The sequence below is a fragment of the Zalophus californianus genome, chromosome 4, assembly GCF_009762305.2.
Source record: "Zalophus californianus isolate mZalCal1 chromosome 4, mZalCal1.pri.v2, whole genome shotgun sequence".
In the NCBI taxonomy this organism is placed as follows: domain Eukaryota; kingdom Metazoa; phylum Chordata; class Mammalia; order Carnivora; family Otariidae; genus Zalophus; species Zalophus californianus.
The window spans coordinates 51787770-51806482 of NC_045598.1; the positions used below are offsets into that span (position 1 = coordinate 51787770).

General features: G+C 36.8%; 1 protein-coding gene across 5 annotated transcripts in view; it reads left to right on the top strand.

Moving 5' to 3' along the window:
- ALG6 (ALG6 alpha-1,3-glucosyltransferase) overlaps nucleotides 1-18713 on the top strand; it is a 71626-nt gene that overhangs the window by 16688 nt on the left and 36225 nt on the right. For all 5 annotated transcript variants that reach the window (XM_027603373.1, XM_027603393.1, XM_027603401.2 and 2 more), the window contains 5 exons: nucleotides 2542-2626; nucleotides 12989-13078; nucleotides 14588-14676; nucleotides 17447-17529; nucleotides 18162-18226. In XM_027603373.1, the coding sequence (XP_027459174.1) occupies nucleotides 2542-2626; nucleotides 12989-13078; nucleotides 14588-14676; nucleotides 17447-17529; nucleotides 18162-18226 (412 nt within the window). The remainder of the gene's footprint in view (nucleotides 1-2541; nucleotides 2627-12988; nucleotides 13079-14587; nucleotides 14677-17446; nucleotides 17530-18161; nucleotides 18227-18713) is intronic.

An 18713-nucleotide genomic window follows, 5' to 3' on the forward strand; every position in this document is an offset into this window, starting at 1 on the left:
TTTTTAAGATTTTATTTATTTATTTGTCAGAGAGAGAGCACAAACGGGAAGTTGCAGGCAGAGGGAGAAGCAGGCTCCCCACTGAGCAGGGTGCACGATGCGATGCGGGGCTTGATCCCACAACCCTGAGATTATGACCTGAGCCAAAGGCAGACACTTAACCGACTGAGCCACCCAGGTGTCCCGAAACACACATTCCTATCCTATATAAAATGCACATGCAAAAGTTGCAGTTCACTGGGGATATTTTAACTTAAAAAAAAAAAAAAAGTTATTCTCCCTCTCCTGTTCAGTTAATAAGTTTTTAATGAAAGTATGTATATACCAATGTTTCCTTTGAACTCTGGAAAATCATATTCTCTTGTTCATAGGAACTAAAATTCTTACTTGGGTAGCAATTAGGAAATAGTATAGTCATGTGACAAAATAGGTGATACGAAAATATAAGTATTATGAGAAGTAAATAATCAGTGAACAATGGAGGCTCCTGGGTGACTCAGTCAATTAAGCATCTGATTTTGGCTGAGATCATGATCACTGTCCTGGGATCAAGCCCCGTGTTGGGCTTTGTAGTCTGTGGGGAGCCTGCTTCTCCCTCTCACTTTCTCCCTCTCCCTGCTAGTGCTCTCCCTCTCTCTCTCAAATAAAAAAAAAAAATCAGCGAACAATGTGTTTTTAATTTATAAAGAAGGTTTCATGGAGAATTTGGAATTTGAGGTGATTCTTAAAGATTGGATATGAGTTAATGGAAGGGATGTATAAACAGGGAGTAAGCAGCATGAACAGAGTCTTGGAATTTTAAAGTCTCTGACAATGACTTAAAGATGTTTTGGGCAAGAACCAATAAATGGGCATTGTATTAGAATAGTCAGCATAATTTGGTCTGCCATCACAAATTGCTTAATGTTGCACGTATGGTAAGTGGAAAATCAGGGACTCAAAATTTCAAATTTTTGAACTTAAAATCCTTGCTATATCACACTGATTGTATCAGTATTCTTGCTTCAGCATCATTTCACTGAGAATCTACCAGTTTGCCATTACATCTGAGAATACAAAAATGAAAAAGACAGTATTTTTTGAGAGAGGGACAGGTGTGTGTGTATGTGTGTATATGTGTGTGTGTATACGTGTGTCTGTGTACTGTGGGTAATTGCTTGTGATAGTCACTCTCTATATATGCTTTGGAGATGTTAATCTGCTTTTCCCGTGATTATCTCAACAGTGGGGATATCTCCTTAGGTGAAGATGCTAGCCATTAAAGAATATTGGTATAATGTAGTCATTACATGCAAAAAGCCCTACTTAATGTAGTGTTCCAAAACTGGAGAAAATCTGGGTTGGATTTGAATGAGTGTTAATATATCATTCTGTAGTGTGGCATTAATTAATAACTAATGGATTGAGTATATTTGTATGTGATTTTCAGTTGCTGATTTAAAAACCTGTGACTGTACTGTACATGTCTGGGTTTCTCATAATTTTGTAGTTAACTGCTGGTTAAATAGTGGATGTTTACTATTTACTAAATGGAATTACCTTTATGTCATTTAACATGACTTAAGGTTAATAACCTACTTAACCAAGCTGTGAGCAATATAAAGTAGGAGTTAAAAGCATGGATTATGGAGCCAGTTTGCCTGAGTTTAAATCCAGACTCTGCCACTTGATGCCTGGGTGAACTGCCTCTGTTTTTTCAGCTGTAAAGTGGGGCTAATAATAATACTTATTTCAGTGCTGTATCTGGCACAAGTAGGTGCTATCAATTGTTAGTTATTAAAGATTCATTATCCCTATTAGCAATTTTTAAATTAAAAAAAAAAAAAAGCTGTAAACCGACAGTCTTTATATCAGTCATTTGACAGTCAGCAAAGCCTGACCTAACAAATGTCTTTGTGACATGTAGTCTGCTTTTGGTTCTATACTTGACCTTCAGTTATTTATATTTAGTTTGCAAAAGCCCCATGTAAAATATAGGTACTCATTATTATTATTGTTTTAGATACTTACTGGACAGTATAATTGATAGTCTTTCTCATGAAGTAAGAATAAACTTGGATATTTTATAATTAGTATTATTAACTAATGTTAACAATAGCTTGTATTTCTTTTTTAAAGATTTTATATATTTAATACAGAGAGAGAGGGAGAGAGCAAGCACAAGCAGGGGGAGTGGCAGGCAGGGGAGAAGCAGGCTCCCCTCTGAGCAAGGAGCGGATGTGGGGCTCGACCCCAGGACCCTGGGATCATGACCTGAGGCAAAGGCAGACACTTAACCAACCGAGACACCCAGGCACCCCTGCGTATATTCTGTTTTTAATGTGCGGAAGCTTAGGGAGGTTAAGGAATTTGTCCAAGGTCACACAGTCACTCAGTGTACTAGCAGTGCTAGGATTCACACCTCATCTCTGCTGTTTCGGTAATGTCTCTGTTCTTTAACCGACACTGCCTTTCTATAATTTAGACAATTTTCATAAGGAAATAAATATCATTGATATAGTAAAGTATATTGTTGTCTGGCTCTTTTTACCTTTCATCTAGGTGCTGGAAAACCCCCGATGTTTGGTGATTATGAAGCTCAGAGACACTGGCAAGAAATTACTTTTAATTTACCAGTCAAACAATGGTATGGATCATTTTAACTTGATTTTATTGTTTATCATAGTTAATACAGATTATTTAAGATAATTTAAAAGGAAAGTATGCTATTCATCTTCAGCATCCTCATTTTCTTGTATTACCTTGCATATTATAGGCTCATCTCTGAAATTTTATACTCCTGAAAGTTACTCATGTACTCAGCAGCTGGAATATGCTAAGAACTTTGAGGATAGAACGCTATATACCTTAGAAGCTCCTCTGGACGTAAACTGAAGAACCATCCTGGGCTAGCAGTATTTTTCCTGGTGGTTTTGCAAAGTTTCTTTATTAGGAGTGAATGAGATAGAACGAGCAGTAGCTTAGTGGTAGGGAATGTTGGTGCTCAAGTTGGACCGCCTGAGTTCAGATCCTGTCTCTACTATTTACTAACTGTGTGAACTTTGGTGAAATTATTTAATTTCTCTGCTATGGTTTTATCACTTGTAGAGTGGAAATGATAGAGTACATATTTCACTGGGTTATTATGAGGATTGAATAAAATGATACATGTAAAGCACTTAGACCAGTGTCTGCAACAAAATGAGCTTTCAGGAAATGTTAGGTGTGGTTATATCTTTACAGAAATTTGTTTGTCATTTTTATCAAACATATTCTGGTAACAATTGATGACTTTATTTATTGACTTATTGGATGCCTAATTATTTTATGAGAGACTGGCTACACAAACTGTTTGCATTGTTCTGTTGATTGCTTTAGTCACTGCTTTTTTTTTTCTGTATGTTGATAAATTATTTGAGTCATTAGAATCCAAAAGAACCATTTTGTGGGATTTTACGTGAGGAAATTATATGATATCTTTTTTTTTCAAAGTTAAAATACATTTATTATTATTTTTAAATTGAAATATAGTAGAACATAAAAATCCTGTTAGTTTCAGGTGTACATTATAGTGATTTAATATTTTTATACTTTATGAAATGATCTCCATGATAAGTCTAGTCACCATCTGTTAACCATACAAACTTATTATAATATTATTGACTATATTCCCTGTGCTGTGGATTATATCCCCATGATTTACTTATTTTATAAATAAGGTTTGAATGAACTACAAAGGTCCACTTATATATGGATTTTTAAAATAAATATAGTACAGTACTATCAATGTATTTTCCCTTACTTATAATTTTAATAGCATTTTCTTTTCTCTACTTTATTGGAAGAATACAGTATATGATACATAAAACATACAAAATATGTGTTAATCAACTGTTTATGTTACTGGTAAGGCTTCCAGTCAACAGGTTATTAGTAATTAAGTGTTGGGGAGTCAGAAGTTATACATGGATTTTCAGCTGTGTCAGGTCGAGGCCCCTAACCTCTGTATTGTTCAAGAGTTACTTGTATACCACATCGTCTTTATCCATTTATCTAGCAATGGATACTTAGGTTGGTTCCGTATCTTGGCTATTGTAAATAATGCTACAGTGAACATAGGGATGCATATATCTCTTCGAATTGGTGTTTCCATTTTCTTTGGATAAGTACCTAGAAGTAGAATTGCTGGATTTTATGCTAGTTCTATTTTTAATTTTTTGAGGAACCTTCTTGCTGTTTTCCATAGTGGCTGCACCAAGTTATATTCCCAGCAGTTCATGGATTCCCTTTTCTCCATGTCCTTACCAACACTTGTTTCTTATCTTTTTGATATTAGCCAATCTGACCAGTGTGATGAGATGTTATCTCATTGTGGTTTTGATTTGCATCTTTCTGATTATTAGTGATGTTGAGCATCTTTTTATGTGCCTGTTGGTCATCTGTATGTCTTTTTTGAAAAAATGGCTATTTAAGTCCTCTGCCTGTTCTTTAATTTGGTTGTTTGTTTTTTGATACAAGTTGTGTAAGTTCTTTATATATTTTGGATATAACCCCTTACTGGATATATGATTTGCAAATATCTTCTCCCATTCAGTTGGTTTCCTTTTTGTTTTGTTCTTGATTTCCTTCATCGTACAAAAGCTTTTTAGTTTGATGTAATCCTGTTTGTTTATTTTAGCTTTTGTTGTCCTTGCCTTAGGGGATTGGTCCAAAAATACAGTGCTAAGACCGATGTCAAAGAGCTTACTGCTTATGTTTTCTTCTAGTAGTTTTGTGGTTTCAGGTTTTATATTCAAATTCTTAACACCTTTTGAATTTATTTTTGTGTATGGTGTAGGATAGTGGTCCAGTTTCATTCTTTTGCATGTAGCTGTCCAGTTTTCCCAACACCATTTATTGAAGAGATTGTCATTTCCGCATTGAATATTCTTACATCCTTTGTCATAGATTAATTGACCTTATGTCCATAGGTTTATTTCTGGGCTCCCTATTCTTTTCCATTTCTTTCCAGATCTTTGTGTCTGTTTCATGCTAGTACCATACTGTTTTGATTATTATAGCTTTGATAGTTTGAAATCAGGGAATGAGATATCTCCAGCTTTGTCCTTTCTCAAAATTGTTTTGGCTATTTGGGGTCTTTTATGGTTCCATAAACATTTTAGGATTCTTTGTTCTTTGTCACTGCTTTTATATAGTTCATTTATGAGAGAGTTTCATGCACAAACTTCATATTAAACTCCCTATTAATAGGTTGGTAGGCTGTACCCTAGTCGGAGAGCATTTAAAATAGAGACCAGAAAAATATTTGGCACTATTCTTTATTGTACTGTTTTGAGCATCTTTCATATCCTCATACAATGATTTAACCAATGAGTATTATTGTTCCAATTACTAGTACATTCTTAATGTGTTTTTCTCTTGCTTGATTGATAGAATAAGGTAATATTTGCTGATAGAAACCAGCTCATTGCTTTTGAGTTTTGTAATTCTTTTTTATTCCTTTGTAAAAATTACATGGAAAAGATAATTGTATTTTTGACTATTCTATGGTAAGTACTTCTCAACAAAGATTTTGATACAAAAGTAATTGTGATATTTAGTATTGAAAGATTACAGAAAAGTAATAAATTGCAGCATTCGGCTTAATGTTAGTGGAGAAAACATTGATTCCAGGAGTGAGAATATAATCTCAATTCAGTATGGAGGGTGGGTTATTCTAATACATAGATCTCATTTTTCAGTTTTTTGTACCAATTGTCTCCTACTTTGGCCCAGATAATCAAGAGTTGATTACATGTATACATTTTCATTCTTTTTCTTTGTTAAAAACCAGAAATGTATACCTCAGATAGAATTCGGTGATTCAGTTTTAACTGTGGTCTGTGAGCCTTAAATATTATGAAATGTCTAAAGTAATCATGGTGGTAAATTTTATAATGTTGAAATCTTTATTAGGCAGTGTATAGCTTGAGAATCCTGAATGGTAGGCTCAGAAACAGAGACATATGGTATAAAGAAGTATGATTTATCATTAGTCGATTGTGCAGTACCTCACAAAGGTCATAAGAAATCTAAGAAATGTGATTTAGTACAATAAATGTCAGAAATTTTCTCTTTATTAGTGGATAGACTAGAAAAGCCAAAAATGTACACCTGACAATTCTAAGAGAAACTAATCTGTTTCAGACTCATGTTTGAATGTGTGATTTCTTATTTTTTACTTCAGTTTTCCAAGAGTGAAGTCTTTCTCTTTTTACCTAGAGTAAGCTATAGTGTAATTAGTCAAAACTCTTTCCAAGTGACATAGTTGTTTTTTTTTTTTTTTTTTTTTAAAGATTTTATTTATTTATTCATGAGAGAGAGAGAGAGAGAGAGAGAGAGAGGCAGAGGGAGAAGCAGGCTCCCAAGAAGCAGGGAGCCTGATGTGGGACTCGATCCCAGGACTCCGGGATCATGACCTGAGCCGAAGGCAGACGCTTAACCATCTGAGCCACCCAGGCGCCCCGACATAGTTGTTTAAAATATGATATCAGGATTGGTCATGTTAACTTTAAAAGTGTTAATTTTTTTGTTTTTTAAAGATTTTATTTATTTATTTGACAGAGAGAGATAGCGAGAGCAGGAACACAAGCAGGGGGAGTGGAAGAGGGAGAAGCAGGCTTCCCCGTGGAGCAGAGACCCGGATGCGGGGCTCGATCGCAGGACCCCGGGATCATGACCTGAGGCGAAGGCGGGCGCTTAACAACTGAGCCACTCAAGCGCCCCTAAAAGTGTTAGTTTTGATAATTCTAAATTAAAAGAAAACTTGTATTATTTATTCATTGTGTATTATTTTAAGAAGGAAAATAGAACTTATTTCTTTAATTTTATGATAAATTTTATAATGAAAATTCCTTATGTGTGGAATCAGGACTTTTGGCATCAAGTGATAGAAAACTTGAGTAATAGTAGCTTAAGCAATAAAATAATTCAGTTATCTCAAGAAGTAGGTCATTGTAATGCTGGTAAAGTGGCTCAGTAATAACAATCCAGGACTTAGGCTTTTTCCATTCCTTCCTCTCTGCCATTCTTTCTTCTTGACGTGTTGGCTTTTCATCCTGAGTGTACTCACTCCATGGTCAGTAGATGATTGCTCAGCCTACAAGCATTGTAACTTTATACAACCATGTTCAAGGCAAGAATAATAGGAATACCATCTTTCTACCTTTCTTTTTGTCAAGGAGCAAAATCTTTCCCACAGGACTTAGGCTTTTTCCATTCCTTCCTCTCTGCCGTTCTTTCTTCTTGACATGTTGGCTTTTCATCCTGAGTGTACTCACTCCATGGTCAGTAGATGATTGCTCAGCCTACAAGCATTGTAACTTTATACAACCATGTTCAAGGCAAGAATAATAGGAATACCATCTTTCTACCTTTCTTTTTGTCAAGGAGCAAAATCTTTCCCACAGGACTTAGGCTTTTTCCATTCCTTCCTCTCTGCCATTCTTTCTTCTTGACATGTTGGCTTTTCATCCTGAGTGTACTCACTCCATGGTCAGTAGATGATTGCTCAGCCTACAAGCATTGTAACTTTATACAACCATGTTCAAGGCAAGAATAATAGGAATACCATCTTTCTACCTTTCTTTTTGTCAAGGAGCAAAATCTTTCCCACATTAATTAATTTTTTAAAAGATTTTATTTATTTATTTATTTGAAAGAGAGAGAGAATGAGAGAGAGCACATGAGAGGGGGGAGGGTCAGAGGGAGAAGCAGACTCCTCGCCGAGCAGGGAGCCCGATGCGGGACTCCAGGATCATGACCCAAGCCAGAGGCAGTCGCTCAACCAACTGAGCCACCCAGGCGCCCTAATTAATTAATTTTTAAAGACTTATTTATTGGGTGCCTGGGTGGCTCAGTTGGTTAAGCGACTGCTTTCGGCTCAGGTCATGATCCTGGAGTCCCGGGATTGAGTCCCACATCGGGCTAGCTGCTCAGCAGGGAGTCTCCTTCTCCCTCTGACCCTCTTCCCTCTCGTGCTTTCTATCTCTCATTCTCTCTCTCTCAAATAAATAAATAAAGTCTTTAAAAAAAAAAGATTTATTTATTGATTTGACAGAGAGTGAGCATAAACAGGGAGAGCTGCAGAGGGAGAGGGAAAAGCAGGCTTCCCGCGGAGCAGGGAGCCTGATGCGGAGCTCGATCCCAGGGACCCTGGGATCACAATCCAATCCGAAGGCAGTTGCCCAACCAACTGAGCCACCCAGGCTCCCTTCTTTCCCACATTTAAAGCAATCATTATTAAAAAGAAATGGTTGGCTCAGTGCAGGCATGGTTTATACCTGGGGTTAGGGGAAGAGTCCACCTACCCTGAGCTTGTTGCTTTCTAAATGAAATCACAGTTTTATAAATCAAGGGAATTGGGGGGCACCTGGGTGGCTTAGTTGTTAGACATTGCCTTCGGCTCGGGTCATGGTCCCGGGGTCCTGGGATCGAGCCCCACATCGGGCTCCCTGCTTGGCGGGAAGTCTGCTTCTCCCTCTCCCACTGCCCCTGCTTGTGTTCCCTCTCTCGCTGTGTCCCTCTCTCTGTCAAATAAATAAATAAAATTAAAAAAAAAAAGAATTGGTGGGCATAGCTGCTTATTTCAGCATTGTTTATAGTAATGAGAAACCTGAAATACTCTAAAATATCTTTTAGTAGGGGGCGCCTGGGTGGCTCAGTTGGTTAAGCGACTGCCTTCGGCTCAGGTCATGATCCTGGAGTCCCGGGATCGAGTCCCACATCGGGCTCCCTGCTCAGCAGGGAGTCTGCTTCTCCCTCTGACCCTTCCCCCTCTCATGTGCTCTCTCTCTCTCTCTCTCTCTCGAATAAATAAATAAATAAAATCTTTAAAAAAAAATAAAATATCTTTTAGTAGGGGAATGATTAAATAAAGTATATTTTCCCTGTGCACATGTTTTTTCTAGGTAGATTCTTAGAAGTGTGGAATCTCTGAAGTAGTTTTAATGGATACCAACACTAGAATATCTTCTTTCCACATACATTTATCAACACTTAATAACACGGGACTTGTAAAATTTCCATTTTCTTGAGTACTTGTGATATTGAGCATCTTTTAATATATTTGCTGATCACCATATTTCTTCTCAAATTTGCATACTCATATCTTTTTGCCATGTTTTTGTTGGGTTGCTGATCTTTTTTATAATAATTTGTATGATTTTTAAATAAAGTTACAATAGTCTCCCATTACCCATGGGGCATAAGCTCCAATACCCCCAATGGATACCTGAAGCTATTGATAACACCAAACCCTATAGGCTATGGTTTTTCCTATACATTCATACCAATGATAATGTTTAATTCATAAATAAGCAGAGTAAAAGATTAATAACAACAATTAGTAATAAAATAGAATATTTATCACAATGTACTGTAATAAAAGTTACATGAATGTGTTTCTCTCTCTCAAAATATCTTATTAGACTGTACTCACTTTTTTCTTGTGATGATGTGAGATGATAAAAGGTCTATGGGATGAGATGAAGTGAGATGAATGACATAGGCATTGTGATATAGCATTAAGCTATTGTTGACCTCCTGAGGATACGTGAGGAGGACAACCTGCTTGCAGACTGCAGTTGACCACTGGTAACTGTAATCACAGAGAGTAAACTGTGGATAAGGGAAGACTACTGTATATTAATTTTCTATGCTGTGTTAACAAATGACCACAAATGGTAATTACTTAAACACATATTTTTTAATCACAAAGGTTTTTTTAGGTCAAAAGTCTAGGCATGGCTTAGCTTGATATTCTGCTCAGGGCCTCCGAAGGCTGCATGTAATCCTGCTGTTAGCTGGGGCTCTAGTCTTCTCAGAGGTTCAATTGCAGAAGCAACCATTACCAAGGTACCTCCGGCTGTTGGCAGAATGAATTTTCTTGCATCTATAAGATGGGGGCTTCAGTTTCTTTTTGGAAGCTACTCTCAGCTCCTAGAGTTTACTTGTAGTTTTTTGCCATGTGGCTTCTCCAATATGGTCACTTACTAAAACATGACAGCTTGCCTCTTCACAGTCAGTGGAAGGAGCCTTCTCTAGCATACTTGCTAACAAGATGGAATCTTACATATACATAAAACATAAGCACAAGAGTGACTTCTATCACCTTTGCCGTATTCTGTTGGTTACAAGCAAGTCACAGGTCTTGCCCACACTCAAGGTGAGGGGGTTGTACATACTCAGGGGTATGAACAACAGGAGATGGGGTTCATGATGACCTTAAAGTCTGTCTGCTACAACAGTATTCTATGTTTTAATAATTTTTCTTGTGTGTGTGTGTGTGTGTGTGTGTGTGTGTATAAAATAAATATCTTCCTGTTCTTGTCTTTAAACTTTTCTTATGGTGTCTTTTTTCATATAAAAACTTTAAATTTTGATGTACAGAAGTTCTTTGAACTATTGTTGAAACTCTTCTGTAAGTTTGAAACTATTTCACTTTAAAATATATATTTTTTAAAAGCAAAAATACCCATGATTGTGGGTTGTATATTAGAAAAAATTGTATCTTGAAATTAATAATAACACTCTTGAATGTAATTTCATAATTCATATGGCAGCCAATTTTTTTCTGACAAAACATCTACTGAGATTATATGGGGATTTGTTGGGAAAATACATTTCAACATATTGATAGCATTTATACAACTTTTCAGATATATCCAAAATATATAAAGCAGGAGAATTAACTAGTTGCTTTGTTTCTACTGGTAGATTTTGCAGCTTTACTTGCAACATTTATTTATTTTTAAAATATTTTATTTATTTATTTGAGAGAGAGACAGAGTGCGAGAGAGAGAGAAGGAGCAGGGGGCAGGGGGGAGGGGTAAATGGACGGGGAGAAGCAGACTCCCCGCTGAGCAGGGCGCCTGACATGAGGCTGGATACCAGGACCCTGGGATCATGACCTGAGCCAAAGGCAGACGCTTTACTGAGCCACCCAGGCACCCTACTTGAAACGTTTTAAAGCTGTTTTTTCCATAAAGGTTGTTAGCCCTGTCATTCTTTCTTCCCAATTCAACTAGGGACTTCACTGTTAGTATGTATCTTTGCTGTCAGTGCCTCTTTTACTTATCTCCAGAGAATCTCAAGGTTAAGGTAAACAAAAAATAGCTTTTGTCTTATAAGAAACAGAAAACCAAATGAAATTGTATTGGTCAAAGTGGTTTTCCATTGCTAGATCCATTTCCAGTAGTTTTGTGGCTAATAGGCAGTTAAAACTACTATTGTGTATTTGTTGTATGTCAGGCAATGATTTAACAGCTTTATGTATTTAACCCAATCCTTCTACAACTCTGTGAGGTTGATGCAATAAAACTTTATGCCAGTGTACCTGGTAATAAGGTGAATTCGGAAATAACACAATTGGTGCCTATCTTCAGAGGGCACCAGAGAAGTGAGTCCTCTGGTCTCCACTCTTAGCCTGGCCCAGTTTCCCAGATTCAAGCTGTCAAAAGGAGCTCCAACTAACCTGGACATTCTTGGATTCACTACCTCTTGGCTTCAAGTTCCAGCCAGATATAGGATGTAGGGTGGTTCACATGGATGTCGCTCCTGGAGTGACAACTACTGCCAGATGGTACATACTATAGTACCCTATGCCCACATCTCTTGGCTGTGCAGCATGCCTTGATCATTTTATTAATCCCCATCCCTTCCATACAAACCTACAATTGATGTGACTAAACAAAGCAGACCTTCTGAAGATGAACAATAGATTATTTAATGACATTGAATGTTTATTTTTTTTATTTTTTGAAGATTTTATTTTTTTGACAGAGAGAGACACAGCGAGAGAGGGAACACAAGCAGGGGGAGCAGGAGAGGGAGAAGCAGGCTTCCTGCTGAGCAGGGAGCCCAATGCGGGGCTCGATCCCAGGACCCTGGGATCATGACCTGAGCTGAAGGCAGACACTTAACGACTGAGCCACCCAGGTGCCCTTGAATGTTAATTTAAAAGAAAAAATTTTAATCCCAAATTAAGAGATTGTGACACTAAAAAATTGTGACCCATTTGAAACAGGTTATGAACACTGATTATTTGTGAGTTATATAGTTTGGTCTCCATTACTGTAAATTATTCTTAGGACTGAGAAAATAAGTTGGATAGAAGAAGCTCCTTAGTTATAAAGGATATAATTAAGGAATCTGTTTATGTAAACTTAGTTTTCATTTCTTCAGTCATAGTAGTTGTATATCGTGCCTTCCCATTTTGGCCAACTTTAGGAGTCTATTAATTTACAGATGTTAGACCTAGTTTTCTTCCTCAGTTCACAGAATCTTGCATGTAATAGGCTCTCATTATAAGTTGGTTAAATTGTTTTCAAAGTCTTATTGAAAGTCTACCTGTTCTGGGGTGCCTGGTTCTCTCAGTTGGTAGAGCATGTGACTCTTGATCTCGGGGTTGTGAGTTTGAGCCCCATGTTGGGTGTAGAGATTACTTAAAAATCCTAAAAAAAAAAAAAAAGTACCTGTTCCATGAGGTATTTCTCTTTACATAAATCAAATCTTTGTGTGTTCTTTGTTACTGATATTTTTACTTTTTTAAATTGATTTTATATTGTTTCTCTAATTTGTTAGATTATCAGAAGTGAATGATCTTTCTTTGTTGCATATTTTTTTGTTGTGTACATGTTAATCATCAATTTATTAATAGAGTGACAGTAAGTTCTGGTTTGCTTGGTACAAACTTGGTTTACATTTCTTGTTGTGGCTTAATTATTAATAACTTCCTCTTTTACTCTCAAGAGTGTCTTGGTTTAGACAATAAATTATTTACTTACTCTACTCAAAAACTTGTGATTTCACAAAAAATTTTAAGTGAAGGGGAATAGACAAAAGTTTAGATGAATTTTTTTGACCTTGAATAACATTTTTTCATTTTAATTATATTAAATGAGATATTAAATTATAAGTCTATTTCTTGAATATTGATTAATGGAATGTTGCTTTCATTTTTTTTTTCCAGGTATTTTAACAGTAGTGATAACAATTTACAGTATTGGGGATTGGATTATCCGCCTCTTACAGCCTATCATAGTCTTTTATGTGCATATGTGTAAGTCTTTCTTACTTTTTTTTTTATTTTTGAGAGAGAGAGAGAGAGAATGTGTGCGAGTGAGGGGAGGGGCAGAGGGAGAGGGAGAGAGAATCCTAAGCAGGCTCCAGGCTCAGCACGGAGTCTGATGTGGGACTCGACCCCACGACCCTGAGATTGTGAGGTGAGCCAAAATCAGGAGTCGGTTGCCTAACCAACTGAGCCACTCAGGTGCCCCGGTGTTTCTTCCTTAATGTAGCTACATATTTATGCCCTTAGCAGGTTTAGTAAGAAACAGTGAAATCTGTTGAATAGAGGAAAGATTGTTTGTAGCTACTTTTGCATCGTGGTTTATAAAGCAGTATACCTGGGGTGCCTGGGTGGCTCAGTCAGTTGGGTGTCTGCCTTTAGCTCAGATCATGATCCCAGGGTCCTGGAATCGAGTTCCATGTTGGGCTCCCTACTCAGCAGGGAGCCTGCTTCTCCCTCTGCTGGTCCCCCTGGTTGTGCTCCCCCACCCCCTCTGTCAAATAGAAAAATAAAATCTTAAAAAAATAAATAAAGACTATACCTTTGCAATTGGGTTGTAAGTAAGTTAACTATCAAAGTTTGAATATTTCCATAATTTCTTTGAAGGACAGGCTAGAAAGAAAGGTAAAAATCTATCTTTGTTTTGAAGCCAAGATTCTACCAATTATACATGGGCACTGACAAATATATCTAATACGGTTAGTTGTGTATAGCAAAGCTTTTTTTCTGGAATGGACTATTTATATTTTGTAGAAATTAGCTTCCTGGATTAAAAATAAGTCCCCAAAATCAGAGGGGGAGATGAACCATGAGGGACTATGGACTCTGAAAAACAAACTGAGGGTTCTAGAGGGGAGGGAGGTGGGGGGATGGGTTAGCCTGGTGATGGGTATTAAAGAAGGCACGTTCTGCATGGAGCACTGGGTGTTATACGCAAACAATGAGTCAAAAACTGATGATATAATATATGGTGATTAACATAACATAATAAAAAAATAAGTCCCCAAAGTTCATGATAATCAGATATACTTTGCAGTGTTCAGAGTAATGCAGTATGGTTGAGAAGTTGTCTTGACAGTTATGTTTAGTTTTATGCAAGGATTTATAATTAGTAGCTATTTATTGTTATCAACTGTTATAACTGAGAAGATTATAAACTATAAAACATGATCCTTTAGTAGTAACCAAAGGATAAATCAAATAAACAAACAAATAAATGAAATGTGACACATCAGGTTGTTTTTACACTGAAAGAATTGTGAAGGTAGGGCTTTTTGTGACATGTTACATGGTTTTGTTGGAAGGTGAGTGAGGTAGACCCTGTGTTATAGCTTAAGTCAGTTTCACATGATTAAATAAAAAAAGTAAAGCTTAGGCCTCGACTCTCTCACTTTATAAGAGCAATGGCCACTTCTTGAGATAGATTCATATGTCCTCAGATGTTGTTATTGCTGAAAGTGACAAGTAATACTGTATATGTATATATGCTTTGATTTTCAGGGCAAAGTTCATAAATCCAGACTGGATTGCTCTCCATTCATCACGTGGATATGAGAGTCAGGCACATAAGCTCTTTATGCGCACCACAGGTAAAAGAGCAACAAAGTGTTGATTTTCTGAATCAAATTTTGATTTAAAAAAATGTTTTGGAAAAACTGATAAAAAGTTCTATTGTTCTTACTGACTTTTAATATTGTATAACTATATGTATACATATATATGTATAATACAAGACCAAATGTTTAAGCTAAAGACAAAAGAATAGAAAGGAATCATTCTGGGTGCTTTTCACTTATTATTATCTCAATTCATCTAACACCCAAATGAGCTAAATATTATTATTATCCTTACTTTAATCTGAGGAGGTAGAGGCACAGTTGAATGATGCTAATAGCTTACCTGAGGTCAGATAGCCATATATTGAAGTTTTAGTTGTTTAGCTGCTGCTTTACTATCTTAATTCCACATCCCTTTAACCTTTTTCTTAAAGTAAACCTTTTGGTTGTATCTCATACATTGTATTGCTGTGCATTTTTGCTAAATTAAATAATCCATTCAACAAATATTTATTTTATTTTTTTTTAAAGATTTTATTTATTTATTTGACACAGAGAGAGAGAGAGAGCACAGGCGGGGGGAGCGGCAGGCAGAGGGAGAGGGAGAAGCAGGCTCCCCGAGGAGCAGGGAGCCTGATATGGGACCCGATCCCAGGATCCGGGGATCATGACCTGAGCCGAAGGCAGCGCTTAACAAACTGAGCCACCCAGGCGCCTCAACAAATGTTTATTGAGCATCTATTGTGTGGTGTATTGTGTGGTGTTCTAAGAGCTTGAAAGTAATAAGATTAGATTTCTTTAAAAGCTTTGTTTTAAGTTATTTACTTAAGTAATCTCTACACCCAGTGTGGCGCTCAAACTTACCACCCCGAGATCAAGAATTGTGTGCTCCTCCGACTGAGCCAGCCAGGTGCCCCTAATTGCTTAATTTTTTAAAAGTTTTATTTAGAGAGAGAGCCTGAGCAGGGGGAGAGGCAGAGGGAGAGGGAGAGAGAGAATCTCAAGCTGACTCCCAGCTGAGTGTGGAGCCTGATGCAGGGCTCCATCTCACAACCCTAAGATCATGACCTGAGCTGAAATCAAGAGTTGGACTCTTTTTTTTTTTGTTAAGATTTTATTTATTTATTTGAGAGTGAGAGAGAGAGCATGAGAGCAGGGTGAGGGACAGAGGGAGAAGCAGACTCCCTGCTGAGCAGGGAGTCCAATGCAGGGCTCAGTCCCTGGACCCTGGGATCATGACCTGAGCTGAAGGTAGATGCTCAACTGACGGAGCCACCCAGGGCTTCCCCTCGCACCCCAATTTCTTTAAAAGCTTTGCATGACTTAGACTTTAATGCTCCTCTATACCTTTTACTTAGTCTAAATTTACTCAGAGTTTGTTCTCTTTATCATTCATCCAGTCATGGAATCTCAGGCCCAAGAGATTATTTTGCCTGTTGTTCCCTCTGCCATACCACTCTCCTTTCCCCCTCATCAGTGCTTTAATCTTCTCTGAACTGCATACTCACTGGAAGATTATTTAACTTCTGAACCAATACCTGTATCTGCAGGAAACTCACAACCTTTAGAAACAGTCTTTTCTATTTTCAGAGAGCCCTAATCATTAAACATTTCCTTCTTTTATTTCTTTTTTAGAAGATTTATTTATTTATTTTGAAAGATAGAGAATGTGCATGAGTGGGAGGGGCAAAGAGAGAGGGAGAAAGAATCCCAAGCAGACTCCATGCCAAGTGTGGAGCCTAACATAGGGCTTGATCTCACGACCCTGAGACCTTGACCAAATAGGAAACCAAGAGTCGGTCACCCAACCGACTGTGCCACCCATGCACCCTTAAACATTTCCTTCTTACGTTATACCTCCACTCATCACTTTAGGTTCTGTTTCCTTGGGCTACATAGAACGAGTCTGATCCTTTGTATACCTAACACCCTACAAACATTTGAAGTCACCACTTCTTCAGGTTAAATATTCTTAGATACATTAACTATTTCTTAGATGGCCAGCTTGTTGAGTATGATTATGACTTGAGGCCTCTGGTTGTGCTCCTTTGAATATATTCCATTTTGTCAGTGTGACCCTAAATGTGGCAGCTAGAGTTAAAAATAGATTGCATTCATCTAAAACTGACGGTTTACTGTCATTTACTTTATTCTGGACACCATAGTTAGTGTGGAACAAGAAAAAAATAGGCCCTTTGGATAGCTATTTTGTACTGTTGAAGAACTTAATGTATTTGTTTTTCTTTGTTCTAAAAGGACTGAACATTCCAAATTATGAATTTTTTTTAATTTTAAACTTTCTTTTTTAGTTTCCTCCTTACCTGAGTCTGTCAAGCTCTTTATATGCATTAATTAGCAAAAGTTTATGCAGTTTTTATAAATATTAACATTTAAGAAGGATTCTTACATGATTTGCCACATTTGAGGTACACTTCACACCAGATAATTTGGAGTATACAGATGCTGGGGAAAAATGTTTTCCTTTTCTTTGAGTATTCTTAATTTTTAAGTCTCAGAGCAAAGAGAGAATTAGTTTTGGACACATCTAACTGATTTAATATGTGAATTTGTTAGAGAAAATTAGGGGACTCTTAATCTTAATTGTAGCACCATAGCAATTGAAATTAGGCAGAGGTGAAGGGAATGAATGGAAAGGGCTAGATGTAAAGGCCTTGTCCATAGTGGGTGAGAGCCCTCTGTTAACAGAATTCCCACTCGAGCTTGGAGCGGGGAGGATGGCACTTAATAGGTTATTGTAAATCCTAATGGACTCATGTTTAAAATGATTTACTTGTTTTTTCAGTGTTAATTGCTGATTTGCTGATTTATATACCTGCAGTGGTGTTATACTGTTGTTGTTTAAAAGAAATCTCAACCAAGAAAAAGGTAAGTCTTAAAGCAACCTGAAATGTCATCTCTGAAATGTTTTATTGGCTTAACTATTAAAGTATAGAGCTTATAGAAGCCATGCTTTGGGCAATAGGCTGTTGTAGAGCAGGGATTCTTTTGTTAATTAATTTTCATTTAGAAAACATCAACTTATCTTAGACTAATAATTTTAACGTTCGACTCTAGTAATAAGATGCATTGAATTTGAGAAGTTATGTACTGCTGAATTGACAGCATGCTGAATTTATGGCTTTACTGGTAAATCTGAATTTTGAATTGGCTTGTGAGAATGACTAAACTGGAAGGAATTTTGAGAAGTCATTGTATATTCTCTTATTCCATTTAACCGATATTCCTTTGGGTCAATCATTAGATTAACTTCTTTGATTTGTATATCAATAAGTGCTTTCTCTGACAAATATCTTTTAGTGTTTTTTTTTCCTTTTTACTGGGGTATCCTATGTCACCTCCGTGAAAACTTCAGTCTTTAGAGAATTGTTTTGTAAATAGGAATATTTTGGTAAATAGAAGTTGAGGGGGGGGACATTTGCTGTGTTAAATCAAACAACAGTTTTACCCTGTTTGATTTGAGTAACAATATTTCTTTCTCACAATATTTTTCTTTACAGATTGCTCATGCATTATGCATATTGCTGTATCCAGGCCTTATTCTTATCGACTATGGACATTTTCAGTATCCTTTACTAATTTAGGAATGAAGTCAGATGCATATTTTTGAAATCTGGGCTTAGTGTGTATAATGTTGTCATCCAGTAATGTCTTATTTGCTAGGGTACTTGCTTATGTAAACTATTTTTCACAACAATATAAAAGACTCTTTTCACCAAGCTTTTATTTTAAGGGTAAAGTACAGATTTATTGAAAGTAGAATTGCTGTTTTACACCCTTTCGCTTGGGAACAAAATGTGGGTCATGGATTAGCTCTTCTGGAGAGTTGGAAAAAGAGTGCAAGTATGGTTATGCTCTCCTAATTCTAAAGAGGTATCACCTATCTTCTGTCTTTTGTAAAGGTCATTCAACACTGACAAAAGGAAAACAATCTTATAGTTTTTCGAGTTTTAAACCAAAGTGTTTCTCTTAACAGATAGTGGTAACTGCAAGCTTTGGGGAACTAAAATTGAATAATTATAATTTATGTGGATTTTATGCGTGTAATTTTT